Genomic DNA, 24,204 nt, shown 5'->3' on the forward strand with positions numbered 1-24,204 from the left:
CGGAGGAGGTCGACGACTTATAAGGCGGCTGGGCCTGTCACCTCTGCGTGGGGAAGGAACCATGGTCAGATGACTGGGAGTGAGGGCAGCCTGCCTTTGAGGCAGGGAGTGATGAATGAGGGGGAGTGGTGTTCCAAGTCATGCGTTTAGGGGAAAAATACCAAGTGGCAGGAGAGAATGAAAAGAACATGCCAGGTGGCCCTAAGCAACTGAATGTGAAGACCTTTTTTGGAGGGCGTGAAATGTCTGGCTTCAGGACCCTAGAGTCTTTGCATGATTGCAGCCTCCTGGCTTCTGCAGACTGGTACTCAGAGCTCATATTCTGAACCCTTTAGGGCCTGGAGAGTCACTGATGGAACTTAAAGTAAAATGTACTGTGACTCTTTACACCAACAATAGAGGATACTGCCTAGATGTATCAGCTTTCTGGGATAGGTCTTGAAATTACTCTGAACCAGTCATTCTTCATCTGTAAAATGGGGACAAGAATACAAACCTCTTGGTGATGAGAGGATTAAAGACAGAGTTTTTAAAGTTTGGTAGGATGCATAGAGTTGGTATTTAACAAACAGTATCTGTTCTAAGCATCCAGGACATCATGCAATCAAGATAGGAGCAGAGATGCTGGGACTCCTGTCGGGATGAGATACAGAGGTGATCTTTGCCCATGGTGGCATCATGGAAATGTAGTTACACCTGCGAGAAAGACCACTTTCCCGGAAGCAAACCCAGTTATCTTCAGCAGCCCAAGACCATCCTTGCCGTCAGACTTGGCTCCATGTTTGCTGAGCCAATTTTAGCTGCCATGAAGAGCTAATGTGGAAGGTAGAAAGCAGCATAATTTGGTTGCAGAGAGAAGTGATAGTACAGAGGATCAGAGAATTTAACTCATGTTGATGCTCCGAGAACAAGATGCCAAGACAGGATTAAAGGTGCAAGGCTCTTATTAGTGGAAATGCCTACGGGAGAAGATGGGGACAGAGCTAGGCTAGGCTGCAAGAGCCATCAGATTGCGATGCAAGTCTGACCTGAATAAAGGAACAAGGGAGGATGCGTGGGTGAGAATGTTCTAGTCAGCTATGCAGTCCATGAACTTGGCTAGGGCAATGGGGAGTCCAGGAGCCAAAGTCAGCTGTCACGGGACAGGAATGAGTCTGCCTAGTATCTCTGTCCTGCCCTGTCATTGGCACATGACCTCACTGCAAATCCAGCAATGGGTTTTAGAGCCCAGCAGCTGCGATCTGCGGTCCATTATGTTCCCTCAGCTGAAAGTCTTCCAGGCACATTCTCATGACAGCCACAATATATTTTTATAAGAAATTCTGCCCAAGGCAAAACACGATTGTGGTAGGTACAGAAAAAAGAAAAGAAAGAAAGAAAAAGAAACAGCGCTCATACAAATTCCTCTCTGCCTATACACAGGCTGTTTTGCAGTGTGATTTTGCCATTCCTCCCTCTGAAAGATGGGTATCTCCTTCTACTCCTTGAATCTGGACTTAACTAGGTGAATTACTTTGGCCATCAGAACATTCACAAACATGGCACGGAAGGGGCTTGAAAAGTGTTAGCATTGGGACTTGCCCTCACTTGCAACTTTTGGAAGGAGCACTTTCTGAGATCTCCATGAGAAGAGCCCAGCCTAGCCTCCTGGAGGATGAGAGACAATACAAAGCAGAAACCACCCACCTTCCCACCAGAGATGTGAGTGAGGCTTTCCGGGAGCATCAGTCCCCAGCCAGCCATCAGTGACTGGAGAGACCAGCCAAGCAGGACTAGAACCAAAAGCAAATGGATAACCAACAGTGTTGTAAGAAAGAATAAGTGCCCATTGTTTTAAGCCCCTAGGTTTTGGGCTGGTTTGTTTTGTAGCAGAAGCTAACTGACAAGTCCATTTTCCAGAGGGAAAAACTGAAACCTGGAGACACATGAAGACACTCAATGAACTGAAGCCTGGAGGTGTTAACCACACTTCCTTGGAGTCTTCCACTCCAAGCTGGGCTTGACCAGACGGCTCTGAGTTTGGCGGCAGCTTTGCTCATTTGCGTGTTATTAATATTTGCCTCGCTCCAGGAGTGAACTGAGATTGGGATTCAGAATTCCACCCTTAATAAGCCTCTTGAATGAATGATGCTAAGGTGTCAGGAGGACCTTCTATGCCTTTGAAGTCATGAGAACACAAGTAGAGGAATTTCTAATCTTCTAAGCATGGGTGTGGAGGGGTGTAGGGGTACAGGGATCTCCTCCAATCAGATTATCAACTCCTGCAGGCAGGGACAGAATTTATATTTCTCTTATATTCTTCTTCACTCCTATACTAGTCCCATAAGCTACCATTCATTCATTCAACAAGTATTTCCTGAGCATGCCAAGAACAAAGCAGATAAAGATCTTCACCCTTGTGGAGCTTACATTCTTGGAGCCAGGGGTCGGGGGAACGGGACAGGTAATAGACAGGATAAGTAAGTAAACTATATAAGTGTATTGAAAAAAAAGAAGTGCCAAGCTTTAAACGTAAAGCAGGGAAGGGGAGAGGGAGCAATGGGCAAGGGGCGTTGACATTCTAGATGGGGTAGCCAGGGAGCCTCCTGAAAAGGTGCCATTTGATTCAAGACTAAAGAAAGAGAAAGAGCAAGCAGTGTGCACATTTGTGGGAGGAGCATTGCACAGTAACTGCAGTGGCCCTGAGGCCAGGGCCCAGGAAGTGTCCAGGAGCATAGGGAGGCCAGGGCAGAAGGACAATGAACAAGAAGAGTTAGTAGATGAGTTCAGACAGGTAAGGGGTAGGGGTGAGTGGTGGGTACACATCATGAAATATGCTATAGATCGGAGTTAGGGCTTGGAATGAAATAAGGAGCCTTTTGGGATTTAGGAGCAGAGAAGGGGCATAATCTGATGACACTTTTCACAGGCTCCCTCTGGCTGCTGTGCTAAGAATCTTCTGAAAGGAGGCAAGGGCAGAGTGGGGACACCAGTTGGGCGGGTAGTGCCTTAACCACAGACTTGCTTTCAGTTGAAATGAAAGTCAGGCTGTCTAGCCTAAGGCCTATGTTAGAAGGAACACTCAGTCACCATTTGTTGGGGAAAATATTGAATCGTGTCTTTTTGCCAGCATTATGGTGCCTGAGAGAGCAGCCAGGGGGACGTCGCTTCTGGACCTGAACAAGTTCTGCTTTGATGATGACAGCGAAGCACCAAACAACCGATTCAACTTCACCACGCCATCTGGAGTGGGGAGAAGCAGCAGGTTTCTACAGGATCCAGCTGGCTCTGGGAAAATCGTGGTCAGTTAATGGGCATTGCATCATCGAGAGGGCACTGGGGAGGTTGGTCTAACATGCGTAGTGCTCCTGCTGCCCCACTGAGAGAAATTTCCGAGGTAACTTCCTCTCCGACCGACTGTAACTGACAAACTGACAGTGACTCTGTTTTCCCCATTTGTTCTTTATTTTACCCAAGTTCCAGGAATTGTTTGTTATGCATGGTTATGCCCGGGGTGCTAGGGGTTGGATTCTCTCTTGCGTGGCCCGCAGTTGGCCGCCTGTGCGTCTGGTTAGCTGCCTCCACAGTCACCTCTGTTTCCTCTGGGCTCAAGCACTCTTGTTTGTTTCAGAGCTCCTTCCTGACCATAGCGGTGTGAGCTGAGAGAGAGCAGGGCCTGGGGTCATGAGCGTGTCTTGCTAAATTCTACACTGTAGGACCATGGGAGACCCAAAGGAGGATAAGAAAAAAGAAGAGTATCTCCATGGGGGCCAACACAGAAATGGAAGAACATGGGCATGAAAGGCGGGTCTCAGTGAGCTGTGTGAGATCCTTCACAACAAGGTTCCCACTGAACGGTTGTGGGGACAAAGAAGAAGAAAGATAGAAGGACAGGGGAGGTGGGGGTCTTAAAGGGAGTGGTCTTGATGGGGGAGGTAGTCTTTGCACCAGAGATAAAGCCTCAGGAAGAACAAGCAGCCCACCAGCCATCATCTCATCTACCCCCTTCATCACTTCCCATCCTCAAGAGTTATACCAATTTTATTCATCACATCAAATAAAAATAACTTCTATATTTTTCTGTTTAAGAAATTAATACATGTTTACTATACTAGGAAACACAGGAAAGCATTACTATTCAGTAATAAGCACTATTAACATGTTGATATGTTTCCTTCTTGTCTGCTTCCCTGTGCATAAACTTTATATATAGTCTATACATATATCCATAAATATTCTAAATGATGGAAATAGCCCTGCATGTAGGATTCTGTATCACGTTTCTCTTCAACTTACTTGAAGCCTTGAGCCTATGCTGGACAATAGTGCTTGATGAACATCTTTAAACATAGATTCTGTCTCTTGATAAATTCTATCAAATAAGTCCTCTAGTAGTGAGTAAGGGTATGGACATAACTTTTTAAAGCTCCTTCTATGGGCAAAATGCTTTTCAGAAAGGTTTTGCAATTTACATGTACACCAACAGTATATGAAAATGTCAGTTCAATTAAAAGGATTGTTTATTCTGTGTAAACCGATCTCTCTGTTTTAATCTAGTTGATTGGTGATCTAGATTATGAAAATCCAAGTAATCTAGCAGCTGGCAATAAATACACCATGATAATTCAGGTACAGGATGTTGCTGCTCCTTACTATAAAAGCAAGTATCATTTTGACTTATTTCATAAAGCATCTTCCTTAAATCGAAGTGACTAAACTGTGCTAGACCATGCTCAGTCCTGGGCTGGGGATGTATTGGTATTCAAAAGGAGACTTCCAACACCCCCAACTCTTGAGAGTCAGACCAGTCTCCTCTTGTTCTTCACCAAGAACAGTTAATCAGTCTCCAAATCCTTTCTTCTGTGTCACCTACTAAAATCTCAAAGACCCGGTGCCTCCCCCTCCACTGTACCCCAGCCCCACCCTACTAGTACTGCTCTAATGCTACTCCTCCCCTTCTTAGCTGACTTACCATGCTAAGAGTCTTTAAGAGTCTTTCTGCCCACCTTTAGTCTTGCCCATTTCCAATGCACCCATCACATTTCTGACAGTGATTTTCAGGAAACACAAATGTCATCATATTACTTCCTTACTTAAAGCCCCATATCTGTGTCTCCTCATAGTTGTCAAGTTCCCGTTCAAACTCTTTGACCTGGCACAAAGCAATAGAGTGGGTCACATGAATTTTTTTGGTTTCCCAGTGCATATAAAAGTTATATTTACACTATGCTGTAGTGTGTTAAGTGTGCAATAGCTTTACGTCTGAAAAAATACTGTACAGGGGTTTCCCTGGGGGTCAGATGGTTAAGACTCTGCACCTCCAATCCAGGGGGCATGAGTTTGACCCCTAGTTGGGGAACTGAGATCCCATAAGCTGCATGGCACAGCCAAAATAATAATAATAAAAAATTTTAAGTAATGAACATACTTTAATTAAAAACACTTTATTGTTTAAAAATGCTAACCATCACCTGAACCTTTAGTGAGTCATAATCTTTTTGCAATGGTAACATCAAAGTCAATTGATCACAGATTACCATAACAATATAATAATGACAAAGAAGTTTGAAATACTGCAAGAAACACCAAAATGTGACACAGACACAAAAGTGAGCAAATGCTGTTGGAAAAATAGTGCCATATTTTTCAACTTGCTTGACACAGGGTTGCCACAATCTTCAATTTGCAAAAAATGCAGTTATCTGCAAACTACAATAAAGTGCAACAGATCGAGGGATGCCTGTATTGTGATTTAATGTTTTTCCTATTTCCACTTATAGATAACATCTACATTTATATCTTAACAAGCCCAGAAAATGAGTTTCCTCTTGTCTTTGATAGTCCGTCCTATGCATTTGCCGTGTCAGAACTGAGCCCACGTAAGTAACCTACAAGACAGGACTGCAGGGCCCTTGAGGGACCCGTTCATATGGAGGCACTTGGGCGGAGGGCGTCTCCCTGCCAGAGGCCCTGGTGGTATTATGCACAGCAAATCACCGCTGATTCCTGTTTACTGCATCTCTTACTTCTTTTTAAATTGTCCTCACTGTGGAGGAGCCCTTCAAGTGAAATCTAGATTTTAAAAACTGTTGACTAAACTGCATTTCTCTGAACCCCCTGATTGCCTCTTTGTCTGGGTGCCTGATTCTGCTAATCCTCTCTTTTTGCAGCCCAAGTTTTCCCTTGGTCTCCATTGTGATTTTTATCCAGCTCACTCAGAATTGAGATTTAAAAATAGAAGGCTTCCCATTTCTAGATTTCTCTCATTTACAAACAAAATAAAGATGCTTTCTCTCTCCATCACAGGATTCCCTGGAGGCCTCTTTTTCCCACCCTTTAGAACTCCTCGATTTCTGCAGGCTCCTTCCAATCAGGCTGAGTTTCTCCCTGTCTCTCCCAGTTTGAAGAGAACACTGTTAACTCTACAATAATCAGAGTTTATTACAGCCTTTGACTGTGGCTACTTCTGTACTAAAAACCAAACAAACCCAAAACTCTGCCTCTAAAATCATCTCTTCTTCATTTCGTTCTCTCTCTTTATGATGAGCTCCATTTCCTGACATTACATTTTAAACAAAACACAAACAGCAGGTCTCAAGAAAATGCTTTTAGTTCCTTATGCCTTACCCAGTGAATAACAAATGCAACAGGAATGGGCTTTTTATGAATTTATAGATCCTGATACAATTGTTAATCACCTGTTTTGAGTCAAGCACATAGTGCCAGCCTATGTATTTGAATAAAAGCAAATTCCGCCCTTGAGGAGTGTAATTTATGAGGAAGAACTTCTACAAAACAAGCAAGACAGGATTCAAGCAGCCCCACCAACAAGACTTGTAAAATAAGCCAAATGCAACAGGATTTAAAAATCAAAAATATCCTAATCATCCTGTGGCTAAACCCTTAAAAATTAGTTTTTATTTTGCTTATAAGAGCACCCCAGGCTCATTAGAGAAAAATCTGAAAAATAAAAAAGACAACACTGCTGCAAAAAGATGTATATGGGAGGATGTTCTTTCCAGTGTTATGATCATATAATAATTGGCATACTTGGAGTCTATATAAAGGCATGAATTGTCTTTTACACTTCACAGTATTGCTTGGATCACATGGCCAGTTTCCTAGTGGGTGTCATTAACGTAATTTGAATGTAATAGAATTGAAGATGTAAAACACACAGAGTTTGAACAGCAAAGAGGCCTCCAAAAGTCTGTTGGCCCATGGCACTGAGAATGTCTGCTCCTGGTTCCTCCTCTCACCCCCGAAGCAGGACTAATCTCAGATATTATTCTCAGGAGTAATCACAGGTACTTTATTCTTCCAGCTAGAACCCAGGTTGGACGAGTGCAAGCGACAGATAAAGACTTCCCCCAGAGCCGCATCACATACTCCATCTCTGCTGGAGGGGCCAGCCAGCAGTACCCAAATATATTTTGGATTAATCCCCAAACGGGAGAACTCCAGCTGGTGACTAAAGCAGACTATGAAACAATCCCTGTCTATATTCTCAGAATCCAGGCCACCAACAGCGAGGACAGCAGCTCAGTCACTGTGAGTGGGGTTGTGGTGCATTCACATGTGCCCAAGTGGTTGACTTTGGGTCTCCCTGGCACCCTCCAGGTGTGGCTGTAGCAAGAAAGAATCTTAAAAGGGCACCTCCTGCAGGAAATGGCTAATGGTATCCCACTCAGCACAATCAGACACACACAGGAGTGCCAGGAAATAAAGACTGACATCTTTAAGCCCACGTTTGTGTGTGCTGCGAGAAGCACTGAGATGGAAGGCTGCCCTGGGGGACAAGCTTCCTTCTGTTGCTCTTAAATCTCCCCTTGCTTTTGTGGTGGGCTGGTGCTGTGCATCACCCCCAAGTATTCGAAGTTTTCCCCTATTCCTACCCTATCCCCATCACAGCAGGTGAGCTAGGTCTTAAAAAAAATTATCTGGCTAGACATGGGGCTATATTGCTTTGCCATCCCTGATGTTGAGAATCTGGTTACACGCATTTCTGAGTCAGGAGGTCTGAGTAGGGCCTGAGAACCTATATTTCTGACATGCTTCCAAGCAGTACCTATGCAGCTAGTCCACAGCCATACTTTGAGGAGCCTGGGTTTAAGTGATCTGTGCTAACAGTGTTTAGAACTATTTGAGGATAATATGAGGGCCACAAAGAGGGAAATATTTCTTGGTCTTTTTTGTTAATAAAGTGAAAAAGCATAAGGCAAAATGAACTCAGCTAGCAGCAGGCATCCCTATGTGATAGAGAGAATGACTGGTTCAGAGTCAGGAGGCAGAGTTCATTTCTCAACTTTGATCCCAATTTTCCAAGGGGGTCTGAGCAATGCTTATCTTTGTACCTTGATTTCTCTCTCTCACCTGGAGAATCACCTCATAACCCAATGCCTGAATAGTCTAGTTCCTCTGATGACTTGCTTTGAATTAGTGGGACAATGTTTTTAACGATGTGTGAGGCTCAGCGTTGCTAGCTAAGGAAAAGATGTGCTTAGTTGAAGGTAATTGTTGTGTTTGTTAGGTTGGGTTTTTGAGAGGAATGAATGGAGTCCACTTTGGGAGCTAACTAGAGAGAACATTTCAATTTATTGCCAGGCTCAGGAATAACTGAAATCCCCAAATTTCAAAGGTAGAATGAATACGACTCAAAAATTCATAAGCTTTTAAAAAGGGTGATGATCACATAAGTCCCTTTCAGGGCTGACATTCAATGTTCTGTGCTGGCAGGCATCCCAGTCCATATTCCAATTCACCAGGCATAAAAGATGGTGATGAAAGAGAACAGGCTGGCCCCTGCTTGTGGCCTGCCAGCACCACCAGCTCAGTGTGGTGCTGATAGCCTGGGTTACAGATGAGAGCCTGGCTAAGCCGGGTCGCCTCCTTCTATCCCAGTGGTTCTCAACCCTGATTGCGTGTTAGAATCAGCTGGGGAACGTAAAAAACAGTTGGTGCCTGGGCACCAACTTCCAGAGAGTCTAATTCATTTGGTTTGGAGTGGGCCAGACAAGTGGAACCAGTGTTGAGAGCCATTGCTTTATCTTCCAAAGTTAAAGATAGAACTTCCAACTCAGAGAGGCAGCAAGCAAGGAAGCATAGGAGGGTCACCACAGATCTATCATTGTTACTGAAAAAACAACTCAGCATCATCTGGGGATGAGTGCATGTGTCTAGATGCATGTGTGTGAGGGCTGTGGAAATACATTATTATGTATATTATCACACATGCATGTACACATACACATACATGATAAAGTTAATAACACAGGACTTGGAGTAAGGTAGACCTGAGTTCAAATCCCAGTTCCACCACTCACCAACTGAATGAATAGCCTTAGGTCAATTACCTAATCTCCCTAAGCCTCAGTTGCCCCATCTATAAAGTGGGAATAATCATATTATCTATCTTGGGTGAGGTTAAACCTCACTAATTCACAAAAAGCACACAGCCCAGTGCCTGGCACACAGTAAGGACTAAATGATAACTACTTCACAAGGCCACTTTCTTGCTGCTCTAGGTTACTGTGAACATCATTGAAGAAAATGATGAAAAACCAATTTGTACCCCAAACTCATATTTCCTGGCCATCCCAGTGGATCTGAAAGTTGGCACAAACATTCACAACTTCAAGCTCACATGTACTGACCTTGATTCCAGCCCTAGGTCTTTTCGTCACTCCACTGGCGCAGGTATGATATTGATGTCAGTGTTCCCGGATCCTTGCTGGGGGCTCCTGGTGTTGGAGGCTGCAGCAGCTGTTTAGGTAGAAGGGGTGGGAGTCAGAGTCCACATACTGATCTGGCACCGTGTGAAGGGTAGGCTGTCTTGAATGAGGAAAGCAGGGATGAGGGGTCTAATGGTTCTGGAACCCCTCTTTCCTCCTTGGTTCCCCCTTCTCACCTAATTCTTCCCAGACTCCCATACTTAGCTGCCCAAAGGCCCAAGGAAAAGTGAATCCCTTTGATGGTGACTCCACACCCTCCTATTCCCAGCCTGTTGCGTGATTCATGAATCAGATTAGTGTAGTTAAAAAAATATTTTAGTTCAACTCCTCCCCCAGCTCTTTTGCTGCAAGCTTGTAGTGGGGGCAGGGGATCCCAAACCTCTCTCTGGATAATAATAGATGAAATAGATTAAATGCATTTTGAAACGTGTCCTCAGGAATTCTCTTCTGCTCCATTCATTTTCTCTCTTTAAAAATATACCATTGTGGGAGAGAGAAAAAAGAGCACCCCTCAATGGAAATGAGACCAAAATAGCTCATCTAATGAAGTGCTGGGGCCAGAGATTTAAACCCAAACAAGCAGAGCAATTTCACGTGAGAGAGTAAAAATCCAGCTCGGCCACCCGCTGAGCCCTGGCAGAGCAGGAACTCAAGCAGCAGGAAGCCTCTCGAGCAGGCTGTGTCACCAGGGGCAGAGCCTGCCTGGAGACAGCAACTGCAACTGCCAGAGATAGAAATAATCCATACTGAGAACCCTCCAGGTCTTTACAACGGGGCACTTCGCTGCTAAGGGAGTAACAATTGCATCATCCCTTGCTCCATTTACTGGTTTTCAGTCGGTAACGAGTCTGGAGCGAGTCTGGAGCCACCGGAGGAATGAGCAAGGGCTGCTTGGGAGGGGCAGCCTCTCTGCTCTGGGCTCCTGAAACTGTGAGCCTGCGGCCCCCACCAAGGGAGGGTGGAGGGAGGCAGATATGGGGACTGCAGTCCCTGCCTGAGCAGGCGGTACCTTCCTTTTGGGGACTCCAGGGTCATCTGTCACTGGTGTGACCAGCCACGTTCCATGAAAAGCGTGGAGTGAATTTGGCCTATGGCTAGGGACCGTGCCCCCTTCCTTCTTGCTGCCCACTGATTGGTCTGAGCATGAGTTACACATGGTTACTAAACGAATGCTGACAGTGTCACTGACCGCACCAGGACTGTTAGGTTTCTGCCTGACACTCAGCAGCACGGCGGCCATTCTCCTGAGATACATGTGCCGGTGCCCTTTTCTGCTCTTGTTTTCACTGCAGCCATGCTGGTTGTGAGCAACACAACCAGATTTCACTCGTGAAATCTCTGGAGCAGTTAAGGATCATATTCTGTTATTGACCCCACCCTAGTACATCAGAAACAACCTACATCTGCAGTGTGGATGTTTAAGGAAAAAGACTGGATGGGTTTTTTTTTTTTTAAACCTTTATTTCTCATGCTCTTTTCTTCCTTTTCCCCAAATCCTTGCATCAAATCTCATCTAGGCAACATCAACAGTCATTTCACTTTCTCTCCCAACGCTGGGTCCAATGTTACAAGCCTGATCCTGGCGACTCGCTTTGACTATGCTAGTGGGCTAGATAAGATCTGGAACTACAAACTGCTTGTCTACATAACCGATGACAACTTGCTGTCTGGCAGGAAGAGAGCTGGGGCTCTTGTTGAAACCGGGACCGTGACACTGAGTATTAGTGTCATTCCTCACCCAACCACGATTATCACCACAACTCCCAAGGTAAGGGCTCTGGGAGCTGGACTTCTCAGATACATCCCCTGTGATTGATACTGGTGGGGCCCTCTGACCTAGGAGAAATATGGGATGGACTGAAAAGACATGAAGTGTTAGGATACTGACAGGACCACCAACCATGGATTGGATAGGATTAGTCACTGGGTGGTAGAAAAAGATCCGGGTGAGACCTTGGGCTTAGAGCACCATTAACTTTTCCTAATTTATGCAGACTTGTGAAAGATCAGGTATTGACCATCCAGAGTCCTGTGACAAGGGAGCCAATATTCATGGACATGCTGCCTTCACAAGCCCCTCTGCTTGCTCCTAAGAGCCATTGCGAATCATTGTCCATCAGAGCGGCTAAGCTGCCAGATGCCCTTCTCTACTTCTTTTGAAGAGTCATTATTTGCCAAACTGTACTCTACTCCCCACCCCGACCCCAAAAAAATTCCATTCATTCAATCTGTAGATACGATAATACCTATATTATCAAGCAAGCACTTAGGTAAATAAGTAAAAAATGATCTCTGCTTTCGTGGAGCTTATATTACGAGTAGAGGTCAGTGGTTCTGAGTGTAGTCCCCAGACTAGCAATATCACCATCACCTGAAAATTTATTAGAAGACCAGATTCTTCAGCCCACCCCAGAACATTAAAGTTATACCTCTCCTGACCATGATCATCACTATGACCTCCAGGGAAGAATGCTGAAACCTGGAATTTCACATCCCCAGGTATACTGGATGAGAAACTCTGCAGATGGAGTCCAGAAATCTGTGTTTTCAATAAGCCTTTAGATTGCACCAAAGTTTGAGCACCTCTGATTTAGAGGGGGAGACAGATTACAAGCAGGGATGCAAATTAATAAACTAATTACAAATTGTCCTAAACAGTAGGAAGAAAATAAGCAGGTGCCACAATAGAATCAGTGTAATAAAGGAGGGGAGAGTCTTAGAATCTGACAAGAGGATTATCACCCCTGACTCCTTGATCAACTGGCTTCTATTCATACGGACTCTTTTGTCCCCTTTCCTCCTGCTCCTAGTAAAAGTTGTGCCCCTGGCAAGCAGCCCCACAATTGGAGTACACAGAAGGAATCAGAACCTCAGAAAGCAACCTATGATAGGTGTTCAAATTCTGCTTCTCCAAGTCTTACCAAGAGCTGCTCAACGTTCCTCTCCTCTCCTTCCAATGAATGGAGGCATTAGGTGTCCTCAAGGGCTTTCAGTGATGGTAGGAGCCAGTTGGTGCCTCTGAATAAGGAGCCGCCATCTTTCTGGGACTTATTACACAACCCAGTTGTGACATCCCCCATCTGGAAATCTCTATAACTTGTTTGTTATCTGTCTCCCTCTCTGGGAAGCAAACACTGAACTTGAGGTCTCACTGTGATAACAGCCTGCTCAGCTGGCAATGCAGCTGGTAGTGAGTGAACACTGAGAAGCCTACAAAGTATTTAAAAAAAAAACAAAAAAACAACTTTCATGGCTCATGCCTTTCCAGTGAAAGACAATGGCTATATTAGTCCCGAGATTATGCCATTATTTGGGAGGGAAAAAAATGCCAATGGAATTTTTATCTTTGGGAAAGGGGAAGAGAGTGAATGAAATTAAGCCTAGAGTTGCTTCCCAGTTCCCTACATTTTCTGGGCTTTGGTCTAATGGATGATGTATGGTGGTTTAGTTGCTAAGTCATGTTTGACTCCAGCGACCCCATGGACTGTAGCCCTCCAGGCTCCTCTGTACATGGGATTTTCCAGGCAAGAATACTGAAGTGGGTTGCCATTTCCTTGGATGATGTATGGCAAGACTATAAATAAGGTGATGGGTTAAAGCAGCTAGAATGATGAGCACACAGATATCAGATATTTAGAGCAAGAACAAAAAGCAGAATGAACACTCAGCCACCCAACATGAGAGGGTGCTGAAGTCAAAGACACCACCAGCCCCCACTCACTCTCCTGCTTCTATCATTCAAGCCAAGGATCACCTACCAGATCCTGAGGAAGAACGTGTATTCTCCATCTGCCTGGTATGTGCCTTTTGTCATCACTTTGGGCTCCATGTTGCTTCTGGGTCTCCTGGTGTCCATGATCGTCCTGCTGGCCAAAGCCATCCACAGACACTGTCCCTGCAAGACTGAAAAGCACAAGAAAACTCTGTAAGTTGCCAGTGGGCTGGGTTCCTCCCATCATTTCCTTTCAGAGGACACTGCTTCTGGTGATGTCTGGAGAAGAAAAGGTAGACAGTTCAGATTTCTCCACAGGGTAGAGAGGGTGTCTGGAATGAAGGAAGCAAACAGAGATATAGGGAAGGCATCCAGCTCTCCTTGTCCTGGTGGACCTCCTTCACCAAACCAGACCTGAAAACCCTTCCTTTGCTTTTCCCTGCCACCTGCCTGTCCTTGATGTGTTCTCAGTGAAATTGGGGTTTCAACTTCTTGGTAACCTTGCCCTGGATAAAAGCTTCAAAAACAAGGCCAGTCATGAGTAGCAGTGGAATATGCTGTGCTGTTATTTGTGGAATATTTAAAGAATGGGATGGAATTAGAAGCATGAGAAACTAATAAGGGAATTAAGCTTTTGGCTCCAGTGACTCAACTGGGCTTTGGTGTGACTAAATAATCATTTTTCTTTTGCACATGGCCCTGATCCCTCCCTCTCGAGGGCTGTAAACGCAGGTCAGCTTCTTCTCCCTTGGATCCTCACCTGCTCACTAATATGCCTCTTTCAGTGATGCTCTACAGAGTGTCTATTACCAGCTAAAGGGAGGTACTAGAGTGAAGTGCAGAAAGCATTGAATTGTTATAAGATTCTCCAGAGCCAGTTTCTTGAGTCTCAGTAGCTCTTACAATGAGAACATGAGGGTTTCTCAGCCTGTGCTTTGGAGTCAGAAAAGGCTAGGGTTCAAATCTTGGCTCTACCATTTTCTGGGTACATGGTTTTAAGCAATGACAACCTCTGTGAATCTCAATTTCTTTATTTGAAAACCAAACAATTAAATGAGCAAATGCAAAGGAAGCACTTAGCACTGTTCCTGATGTCGAGTAAATGCATAATACACACGTTTTTAAAATCTTGTTGCATGATTTTTCATGGCTGAGTCCCAGTGAGTACAGGACTTCAGATTCCAAGTTTAGCTCTACACTCAAGTATCTTGTGGTATTGGAACCTCCAATTTTGGAATTTCTCACTGGCAAAAAGAAGGGGTGATAAGATACATGCATCTTTTAAAGGTATTTTGAAGATTAACTAGTACTGTCAAATAATTTTAAGTCTATGGATGAAAGACTGGATAAAAGTATAAGGTATTAGCATAAAGATGTGCATTGCATTTTGCCATATTTATTGGGGACATTCGTTGCTATTGGCAACCTTGACTTCAAGGTAAGAAATCCCTGAGCATCTGCTGAAATTAAAAAAGGCATTTTTATTTGGACTGTACTCACAAATTGATTTGAGAGAAAAAAAAAAAAAAACTGGCTCCAAAAGAGTGATGCTTAAGCTTGTAAGAATGGTGGTGCTCTGCAATGGGATTTGGGCAGAAGTTCTTAAAGGAGGTAATCCCGTAGACACTGCAACTCACATGCAATTTATGGTTAAATGTGCACGTTGAACCTGGTTGCTTTCATTTACATTTGAAATATTGTTTTCAACAAGTTTGACTTAAAAAAAGGAAAAACTAGCTGGTGATTCAGATTCAGACCTGGCCTCTCTGGCAATTTGTTGTATCATAAGGCAACCAACATTTGTCCAGTAACAAAGAATAAAATTAAGGTCACAGAACTACAGAATTCAAGATTGTTACGGAAGGGTATTAACATCAAGCGTCCAGCTCTTCATGTTACAGAAAGCCAAAATTTAACTCCTAGTCGCTGAACCTTCCCAGGGTGAGCCACCCCTTCTGGTCAGATGGCTGCTGGGGAAGAAGCCCAGCCAGGAAGAATGGCCCGGCCGTCTGATGGGGGTGGTCATGGCCCTCCCTCAGTGTGTCAGAGGAAATAGAGTCCCTGAAGTTCTAGAAAGCAGTAGTTTTCAAGCTCATCAAGTTCTCAGAACCTCCTTAGTCCCAACCCAATAGTGATGAAGCAGGGCTGGGAGTCCAGTCTTCACTTTAGTCCCCAGCCCTGGTCCTTCTCTTAATCAGACTCTGAATCCTGGGGGACATAGTTGCCCAAAGGCTTCCATGTTGTCAAGTGTAAACCAGGGCAGAATGCTCTCGGGTTAATTCTTTTCCACCCTTTCTCCCCTCACAGGGTGAAGAAAGTAGGTACGTATGATGTCAGTTACCTTTGTTTGCTGCTCTTGTTGTTTTTTTGCTGGCTCTGTTGTACTCTTGGGTTGGCCAAAAAGTTCAATCAGGTTCTTTCTGTAACATCTTGTGGAAAAAACCAAACGAACTTTTCGGCCAATCTAATATATAAAAGCACTTCAACTTAGTGGAAAATCAGGGCACAGTCCTGTCTTGGTGGTTTTCTGCCGCATCATCTGTGGATGAAATGAAACAGAGGTCACACGCAGCTAGAGGGAGGGGAGGGCAGGACGGGCTGCAAGGGGCCTTTGGCCCACTCGGATCTCTCACTTGGTCCTGCCTGTTCCTTACTGAGTCTCCTCCCGTCAGTTCAACATCAGCATCTAAAGGTCTGTTCCCCACCAAGCAGGTCAGGAATGAAGAATTCTCTGTGGGTTAAACACAGAATCTATGCACTGCCACACACGGAGGGGACAGCTAGTGCTCCGTATTAGACCAATGTCTCTTTTTTTTATGGATAAATGATACTTTATTCTCAGAGTGTAATGGATTTGGTCATTTTCTCATGTTATTTAGGTTAGGCTAGTTAGAAATGAGGGCTGGGTACAGTCAGATGCGCTGGGAGACCTGAGTGATTTCAGGGCATTGGTGAATAGAGCAAAGTCCATCTGAGGAGAGGTCACCACTGCCACCAAAGCTGTGGCCTCAGGGAGAATCCAAGCTATGGGGAGGGATGGGCAAAGACCTGGAAAGAGTGTTTTTGATAAGCGGTTGTTCTGACCACGCCAGCCATTGGTGCATGCATCTGACATGCACAAGGGGTGTCTAACAGGGTTAGAAATTCGACTGCAGTAGTTAGTGATCATATCAAATGAGATCGTTGTAATAAACGAGAGTTTCCACAAGCTCTCATCCTAGTTACTTTTTTAAAGGGGCATAAGGATGCAAAGAATCCTCACACAACCAATGTAGCAACTTCACATTTCTTATTTACCTATAAAGCCATTTTGAGCTTCCCAGTGGCACTAGGCTGCCCTGGTGGCTCAGACGGTAAAGAATCTGCCTGCAATGCAGTAGACCTGGGTTTGATCCCTCGATTGGGAAGATCCCCAGGAGAAAGGCATGGCAACCCACTCCAGTATTCCTGCCTGGAAAGTCTCATGGACAAAGGAGCCTGGCTGGCTACAGTCCATAGGGTCGCAAAGAGTCAGACACAACTAAAGCGACTTAGCATGCACGTACAAAGCCATTTAAAAGCTAATTTCTAGTAATAACAATAACATGGAAAAAGAATTTTTAAATTGTTTTAATTGTGTATGATGTGTGTGTGTTTCTGAGAAGATGGAAGGCTGTCGACAAACATGTCTAGAGACAGAAAATTCTTTGCTGTGCCTGCAATACTAAACTCAGAGAAGATGAGGTCTCATGGTGGAGGTAGAATTTTAAGGTCAATTTAGTGTCCAAGAAGCTTAACTTCTGTCCTCTTCCCTGCAGAAATGAAGAACACAAAGAGAGAGGTCATGGTGGTAAGGACAGCTGACCCCTGGATACCTGGTGGGGGGAGGGTGGGGTGGTAGGCTCGCATCCTCCTCCCAGGCAGCCCTGCCACAGCCCCGTGGAAGTGTTTATCATTCAGGGAGATGCCTATACGTGGCCACTGGAACTGATTGCTGTGTGACGAGCTCCTGATAGAATTTGTTCCCTCCACTGAACTTGTCTGCTGATATATTTGCAGAAGAACTGGATTTCATAAATATTGAATAGTGGTGTTTATTATCCACACCACTTCTCCAGGAGAGTGAGCTGGGGGAGGTGGGGAGGAACTTAAAGACCAGAACTGGTGCTTCAGCCTTCAGTAGGATTTAGTTTTGCTTTGCTTTTCCACAACCTTGTGGGAAAAGTGACAGAAAAAGAGTAGTGTATGGGGTTGGGAATGGCTCTCTCTGCTTGGCCATGTGACCTTGACCTTGGGGATCCCTCAGCCTCTTTAAGCTTTAGATTCCTCATTGGTGGAATGAGATAACAGGTGGGGAAATATTGTGAAAACTGTGACGACTTCATGTAAAGGCAAAGCATTACAGGATAGCTGGGGATTTGCCTCTTCACCTGACCTCTTTGTTTTTATTTCACTGATCTGATGCACCCTATGGGAAGTGACAGATTTTGAAGGTGACCACTCCAGGTTTCCCCAGCCCCTGATAATAGGATTCTGTTATGACCCAAGACCCATGAGTTTGGGAAATGATATGTGGGACGAGGAGGAAGTGCTGCTTATAAGTACCAGTCTGTGTACAAACAGAAGGAAGAGGTGATCCCCTGTCTCCTGGATCTTATTGTGATGCCACACAGAGACTGAGAACTATGTACAATGAAATTCATCGATTAAATAAATCAATTCCCAAGACTGTAAAAAGTGAAGCTTCTGAGCAGATCAAATGGATGAAAGCCATTCCTTCTCTTTTCACAGCAGGGAGTTGTGGGCAAGTAATGGCTTATGTGATGAAAACAGGAGTGGAAGGCCCACTAAACTCCAAACACCATCCTCGTGAGCCTGCTGAAGAGTGGCATCATGGAAGGGCACTATGTGAGGGGTGGGGGTGTTTCTATGGGCAGAGGTCAGATCCTGGGGGGCAGCACAGAGTACAGATCTGGGGAAGAAAAAGGCCTGGAGCCCTAGGCTTAGGTGAGGCAGGCAAGCCCCAGATGCAGCGTTGCACTGGCCTCAGCTCTGTGCCTGTCCTGAGTATAACATCTGCCTGGCAGATCTTGGATGATGTCAACCTTGGCCAGTGTTGCATGGCATTTCTGCTCTTCCTTCTGTGCAGCTTAGATAGAATTTACTCAGGATGCTTTCCTACCCCCAAGTCTGCATTAAATGGCTTCTTCCCACCCCCTGCCCAACGACCCCATAGTATCCTATATTCTCTCATCATAGTCTTCCTCACTGTATATTGCAATGCCTCTTTGTCAAAGGCTCCTGCTTGACCGCAAGCAGTAACCCCCCTGCCTCTTCACCGCTGTGTCCCCTGCACCTAGCACAGCACCTATGGAATAAATAAATGTCAGGTAGGCCCTGGGTGAGGAATCTGGGCTATAAGGAAGAGCAGTCTCGCCTGGGAGGAAGAGTGTAGAGCTGTGCTTGAAACTGTCTCTTTTCCTTAGGAAACAATCCAGATGAACACAGTCTTTGATGGAGAAGCCACAGACCCAGGTAATTACATGGCAGTGCTGCCTATCAGTGGGCTCTTCATATTCCAGGCTGATAGAATCATGGAGGACCCTGTCCGATGTCCTGCTCTTCACTCAAGTCTGTCAATCCACTTGGTTGTGGTGCCTACACAATGCTGACCCTTCCAGGCTTCCCTATAACATGAGATCGGCTCAAAGCAGAGCTGGCTGGCTGATTCTCAAGCATATGATCTCACGTGTGAGGCCTCAGAAGATTTCTACCTAGAGGCTCCCCATCAAGGACCATGCCTCTGTCTAGCCTCCCTTTCCTGAATCACAAACCAACTCAGGGAATTTGTGAATTCAATAACCCACTTTTTTTTTTCTGCTTACTGGGACTCCATCTCCCCCCACCCTCTTCCCCACTCCTCCTATCCTTTCTGAATGCTTCTAACACCATCCTGTTGGTAATGAGAGATATGGAGAAATGGCAAGCTTGGCTTCTTTTTCCCCTTGATCAGGGCCAAGAATTTCTTCTTGGTCGGCAAGATGAACATAAGGTAAAGCTGGCCTCCAGAGCTCTCATCACCCCCATGAAATCAGCTCCAAATTTAGCTCCTTTACACACATCCCTTCACTTACAAAGGCTCAATTATAGACGTGAATAAAGGGAAGGAAACCAAATTCGGGAGGCAAGTGTGTTGGCTTCCTGCCACCCTCACATGTGAACGGCTCAGCTCGGTCCTCCTCGGAAGGAGGATGGCTCCTCTCCAGGGGAGGCTGCTGCTGCTGCTGGAATTAAATTTCCCTCTATTATTAGGTACTTGTTACCATAATGTGCCCACATTAGCATAAGTGCTGGTGGGATCCTCTGCCTAAGAGGCCACTCGTGCTGCAGGAGCAGGGGCACGCTGGAAACTAGATCTTCTGGGGCAAAAGCCAGGAAGGGCCGAGGCTGTTCTCCTGCGTCTGTGTTTTTGAGAGAAGGAAAAAGGAAGAAATGAGCCAACTAGACTAATGTGAACAAACACCAATTAGCGTCTGCTGGCACCGACATGATAAAAATGGCTCCCTTGCATCATCTCAAAAGAGGCCAGATTTGTGGGTCTGTGTCTGTAAATCTGCTAACATAACGTAAATAAAAATCAAAGTTTCTTTTCTTATTTGGTGGGTTCCTGCTTATAGCAGGGATTCAGGGGGTCTTTTTAAACAAACAAATCAGAACGTAATGGGTAACTCCATGAGAAAATAGACCTAATTTATCGGAAGCTCCCATCGAGTTCCAGACTTCTGTGGCCTCTAGTCCTGCCACTGAGGTGACCTTGTGAAAGTGTGAATGTGGTAATTGCTCAGTCGTGCCTGACTCTTTGCAACCCCATGGACTGTAGCCCACCAGGCTCCTCTGTCCATGGGATTCTCCAGGCAAGAATACTGGAGGGGCTTGCCATGTCCTTCTCTAGGGGATTTTCCCGACCCAGGAATAGAACCCAGGTCTCCTGTACTGCAGGCAGATTCTTTACCATCTGAGCCACTGGGGAAGAGACTCTCTTAAACCTTTCTTTCTAGGGAAGCATTGAGATCTGCAACCCGAGTGGTCAGAACCACGTAGCTCAGCTCTTGGAAAGGGCAGGCTGTTGAAGCTTGTCTGTGTTTTTCACAAGCCTGCTTTCCTTCTTTCTAGCTGGGGGTGAGATGAGAGCTGAGTGGAGGGGGGGAAGCAGAGAAGCACTTGGATTCCTTTGTTTATATATTGGTTGTGTATTTCTTTTCCCCCCTAGTTACTGGGGCAATATATGAATTCAACTCAAAAACTGGAGCCAGAAAGTGGAAAGACTCCTTAACCCAAATGCCAAAATGGAAAGAGTCCAGCCCCCAGGGAGCTGCTCCAAGAAGACCTGTCCCTCAGGAAGGGACCAGGACACCAAGGAGCACTGACAAGGAAAGAGATGGTCTGAGCATCAAAGTCCAGGCTGAGGATGCAGGCCTGGGGCCCAGGAGCCAGGACAGCATGCCGAGCACCCCAAAGAACAGAAACTCAGCCTTCACGAGAGGGGCATCCCCCAAACGGCACCCAGAGAAGTGAACTAGGCAATGCAGCGAGCGAACTTGACTGTCTGGATGCCGCTTCACCTTACATTCTTCAAGGGCAGAGTGGGAGGCAGAAAATGTAGGGGATCCAGGGTCCCAGAAGGAGTGTTTGACAAACTTTAAACAGAAATGGGTTTGATCCCAGCGTTGCCTTTTTCTGAGATGGCCCAGGAGTGGTTTTGCTCAATCATCTGTGCCTCTGATCAGCTGGACTGTTAACTTGAATGTGGACTTGTGTTTCTTCTTCATATTGACTCTAGGAAGCCGCATTCCATTCCATTCACCCTCAGGAAGTGCAGGAGACCTGCTGCCTAAATTCTGAGGGCTACCCTCCCATCTGGTTCCACATTTTTTTTTTCCCTGCCTTAATTTTGGTGTCTCCCAGATTTCTTCACTGATAAATACAGTTCAACACCATTGTAAATCACCTCTAATCTTTTTCTAAAGAGGCAGAGCAGTGGGGAAAAAAGGATGAATAAATAATAAGTTGTTCATCTGGAAAGAAGAAAACACACTAGATACCTTTAATTCCTTCTCATTAAGGTAAAACTGATAAAGCAATAAGACGCACAGATCTAAGGCACTCAGCTTGATACCATGTAGACTCCTGCCAGAGGCAACCACTATTTGGGTCTTTATTGTCATAAATTACTTTTGCCTTTTTGGAATTTCCTATAAATGGGATTACACAGAACACACTCTTTTGTGTCTGGCTCCTTTTACTAAGCATCATGTCTGTGTGTAACCATCCATCTCTTCACTGTATATCTTATCCCATTGAGGGAATCTACCACATGTCATTTATCCATCCCACATTTAGGTGGCTGCTCCCAGTTTTTTTTGGTTTGTTTTTTTTTTACTATTATAGATTACAGCACAGTGAACTTCCTTTTCCACATCTTTTGGTAGCACAAACACTTGTTTCTTCTGAGCCTATTCCTAGGAGTGGGATGGCCAGAGCCATTGCTGGAATCTGAGGAGTCTCAAGTTGGTGGCCCCAGTTTACAATTCCACCGGCAATGATGGAGGGCTCTGATTGCTTTCCTCCTTGGTCAACACTTGGTGTCGTCAGTCCTTTTCATTTTAGTCACCCTGGTGAAAATTCCTCTTGAAATAAAGCCACTCTTTTTTGCAAAGCTAAAACAACATCAACCCTGCAACCTACCTGCCCAGCTATTTCTCTACCTCCTCTTGAGGGAGACCACAGGACTGAGTAGAGACACAACGGGAAGCCCTAGCCATTCATACAGTTGAGACATTCACCGTGGGCACAAGCAATGATCCAAACATAAAGCCTCCCTGTGATGGAACAGAAAATGGAAATTTTCAGTGTGTGCCTGGTAGAGGCCGAGTAATCCTCACCTTCACTCCATGTCCTGCTCCTTAGCTGCTGTGACCACAGGAAAGGACTAGATGAGAGTCCACTGGAGCAGTACCCACTTTCCCGGTTGGGGTAACAGATGAGAACTCTCCCAGGCCCAGGATGGCCTGTACGAGGCAGCCAGGATCCATCTTGCAAATGCAGAACTTGGGAGGGAGCAGCTGCACTGTTTATTGTGTGCCTGCTGTCGTTGGTGTGACTTCTCAAGAAAAAGAAACATTTAGAAAATGCCCCGTCCTGGCCTAGAGCAAGTGTGATTTATTAATAAGGGTTGGTTGCCAGGGAACTCCCTTGAATAGGTTTAAATTTTGCAAAGAAGGCAGAGCTGCTCATTTGTGGAGGTTAAAGTGGGTGAAGTGGCTGATTACCCATTTAAGACTCGGCAAGTCTGTGGGGCCCTGAGTAAAAGGCCTTCCTCAGAAGCTCTCAGCCTCAATGTAAGTAAAATGAAGCTCCGAAAAGGCTGAAGGGGGTGCCTGATAACTGTTTACGAGCCCATTAAGGATGATTAAAAGGAGGGTGGCAAACAGCTGTTCTCCCTTCTCCTGAGATGACAGGGCAGGAGGGGATCGTGCTTCTTGGACAGAAAGAGAGATTTAAGTTAGGCACAGGGAGGGACCTCTCGAAGCCCAGGGTCTGCTTGAAGAGTCATTTCTCTCCCTGGTGATGGGCAGGAAGACTTGTCTTCCAAGCCCCAAGATGTGAACACTGAGGAGCCCAAGATATGGGTCAGGAGTGGTACCAGGAAACTTCTGCCAAAAGAAACTGCCTTTTTCTTTTGCATATTGGACTATTCAATTAGGGGCAATCAGAAGTCTCAGGTCTAGGACTAGATTATTTAAACCAGGTTTGAAAAATAAATTACCTGAGTAAAATCAAGCCAGGGACCATTGCTGCTGCTAAGTCGCGTCAGTCGTGTCTGACTCTGTGCGACCCCATAGACGGCAGCCCATCAGGCTCCTCCATCCCTGGGATTCTCCAGGCAAGAACACTGGAGTGGGTTGCCATTTCCTTCTCCATTGGGAACCATGTAAAAGTTCTCTCACATTTCTTTCCCAAGGACTTAATTACATATAAATTTATTGTATCTAATGTTGACTTGCCTGATTCTGAGTCATTAAAAATTAAAGCAAACATGTTCAGAGGTCAGGTCACAGAGGGATCCACTGAGGGATGTGGAAGCCCATGGTGAATTCTGAAGTTGGAGCTTTCCCTCGTGTTCAGTAGGAAGCGGGGTCTGCATTGCTGTCCCGTTTTGTTCAGAGCACGTGTGAAGAAAAACTGGGCAATGAGGCTTACGCTCCTTATAGCCCTCTCTCACGTCTGTAGGGAGAAGGAAATGGCAACCCACTCCAGCCTGGAAAATCCCATGGATGGAGAAGCCTGGTAGGCTGCAGTCGATGGGGTTGCAAAGAGTCAGACACAACTGAACGACTTCACTTCCCTTCACGTCTGTAGATCTATCATTTGCCTTTTTGTGTAATGTGTTTTGTAATGGCTGAGAAAATTAAAGCAACCAAATAGTGAATCTAGAAAATGATGGCTATTGAAACTTGGCATTTCTGATTTCAAATTTACCGTGTGTGTTTACACCTGCCATCCATTCAGTAAATGTTTACGGAGCAAACACTATGTGCCTGGTGCTGACTCGTCACACAGCAGCCCCAGGGCCCTGCCCTCTCGGAGCTTACACTCGGCCTGCTGTGGCCACAGGCAGCCTGCTGTGACCCATCCTCAAAGATTCTATTTGCACTCCCATCCTGGTCTGTTTCTTGGTTCCTTGAGTGTTCTATTTGAAAGATAAATTAACCCAAGTCTGGAATTTCCTTTTTGGAAGAGGAT

General features: G+C 45.4%; 1 protein-coding gene and 1 long non-coding RNA gene across 2 annotated transcripts in view; one reads left to right on the top strand and one right to left on the bottom strand.

Annotated features, from left to right (window-relative positions):
* The window catches only part of LOC133246040 (uncharacterized), a 39,334-nt gene extending 25,528 nt beyond the window's left edge, over window positions 1-13,806 (bottom strand). The window contains exons 1-2 of the long non-coding RNA XR_009735877.1: window positions 13,469-13,806; window positions 9,633-9,741 (exon numbers count right to left, since the gene is read on the bottom strand). This is a non-coding gene — a long non-coding RNA (uncharacterized LOC133246040). The remainder of the gene's footprint in view (window positions 1-9,632; window positions 9,742-13,468) is intronic.
* Window positions 1-23,953, top strand: part of CDHR3 (cadherin related family member 3) — a 71,333-nt gene extending 47,380 nt beyond the window's left edge. Inside the window, exons 9-19 of the mRNA XM_061413959.1 lie at window positions 3,110-3,281; window positions 4,537-4,639; window positions 5,760-5,858; window positions 7,304-7,530; window positions 9,504-9,675; window positions 11,228-11,478; window positions 13,454-13,635; window positions 15,730-15,743; window positions 17,220-17,251; window positions 18,888-18,936; window positions 20,672-23,953. Of these exons, the coding sequence (XP_061269943.1) occupies window positions 3,110-3,281; window positions 4,537-4,639; window positions 5,760-5,858; window positions 7,304-7,530; window positions 9,504-9,675; window positions 11,228-11,478; window positions 13,454-13,635; window positions 15,730-15,743; window positions 17,220-17,251; window positions 18,888-18,936; window positions 20,672-20,976 (1,606 nt within the window). The 3' untranslated portion in view covers window positions 20,977-23,953. The remainder of the gene's footprint in view (window positions 1-3,109; window positions 3,282-4,536; window positions 4,640-5,759; window positions 5,859-7,303; window positions 7,531-9,503; window positions 9,676-11,227; window positions 11,479-13,453; window positions 13,636-15,729; window positions 15,744-17,219; window positions 17,252-18,887; window positions 18,937-20,671) is intronic.
* The last annotated feature ends 251 nt before the right edge of the window (window positions 23,954-24,204 follow it).

The sequence above is a fragment of the Bos javanicus genome, chromosome 4 (assembly GCF_032452875.1).
Source record: "Bos javanicus breed banteng chromosome 4, ARS-OSU_banteng_1.0, whole genome shotgun sequence".
Taxonomy (NCBI): domain Eukaryota; kingdom Metazoa; phylum Chordata; class Mammalia; order Artiodactyla; family Bovidae; genus Bos; species Bos javanicus.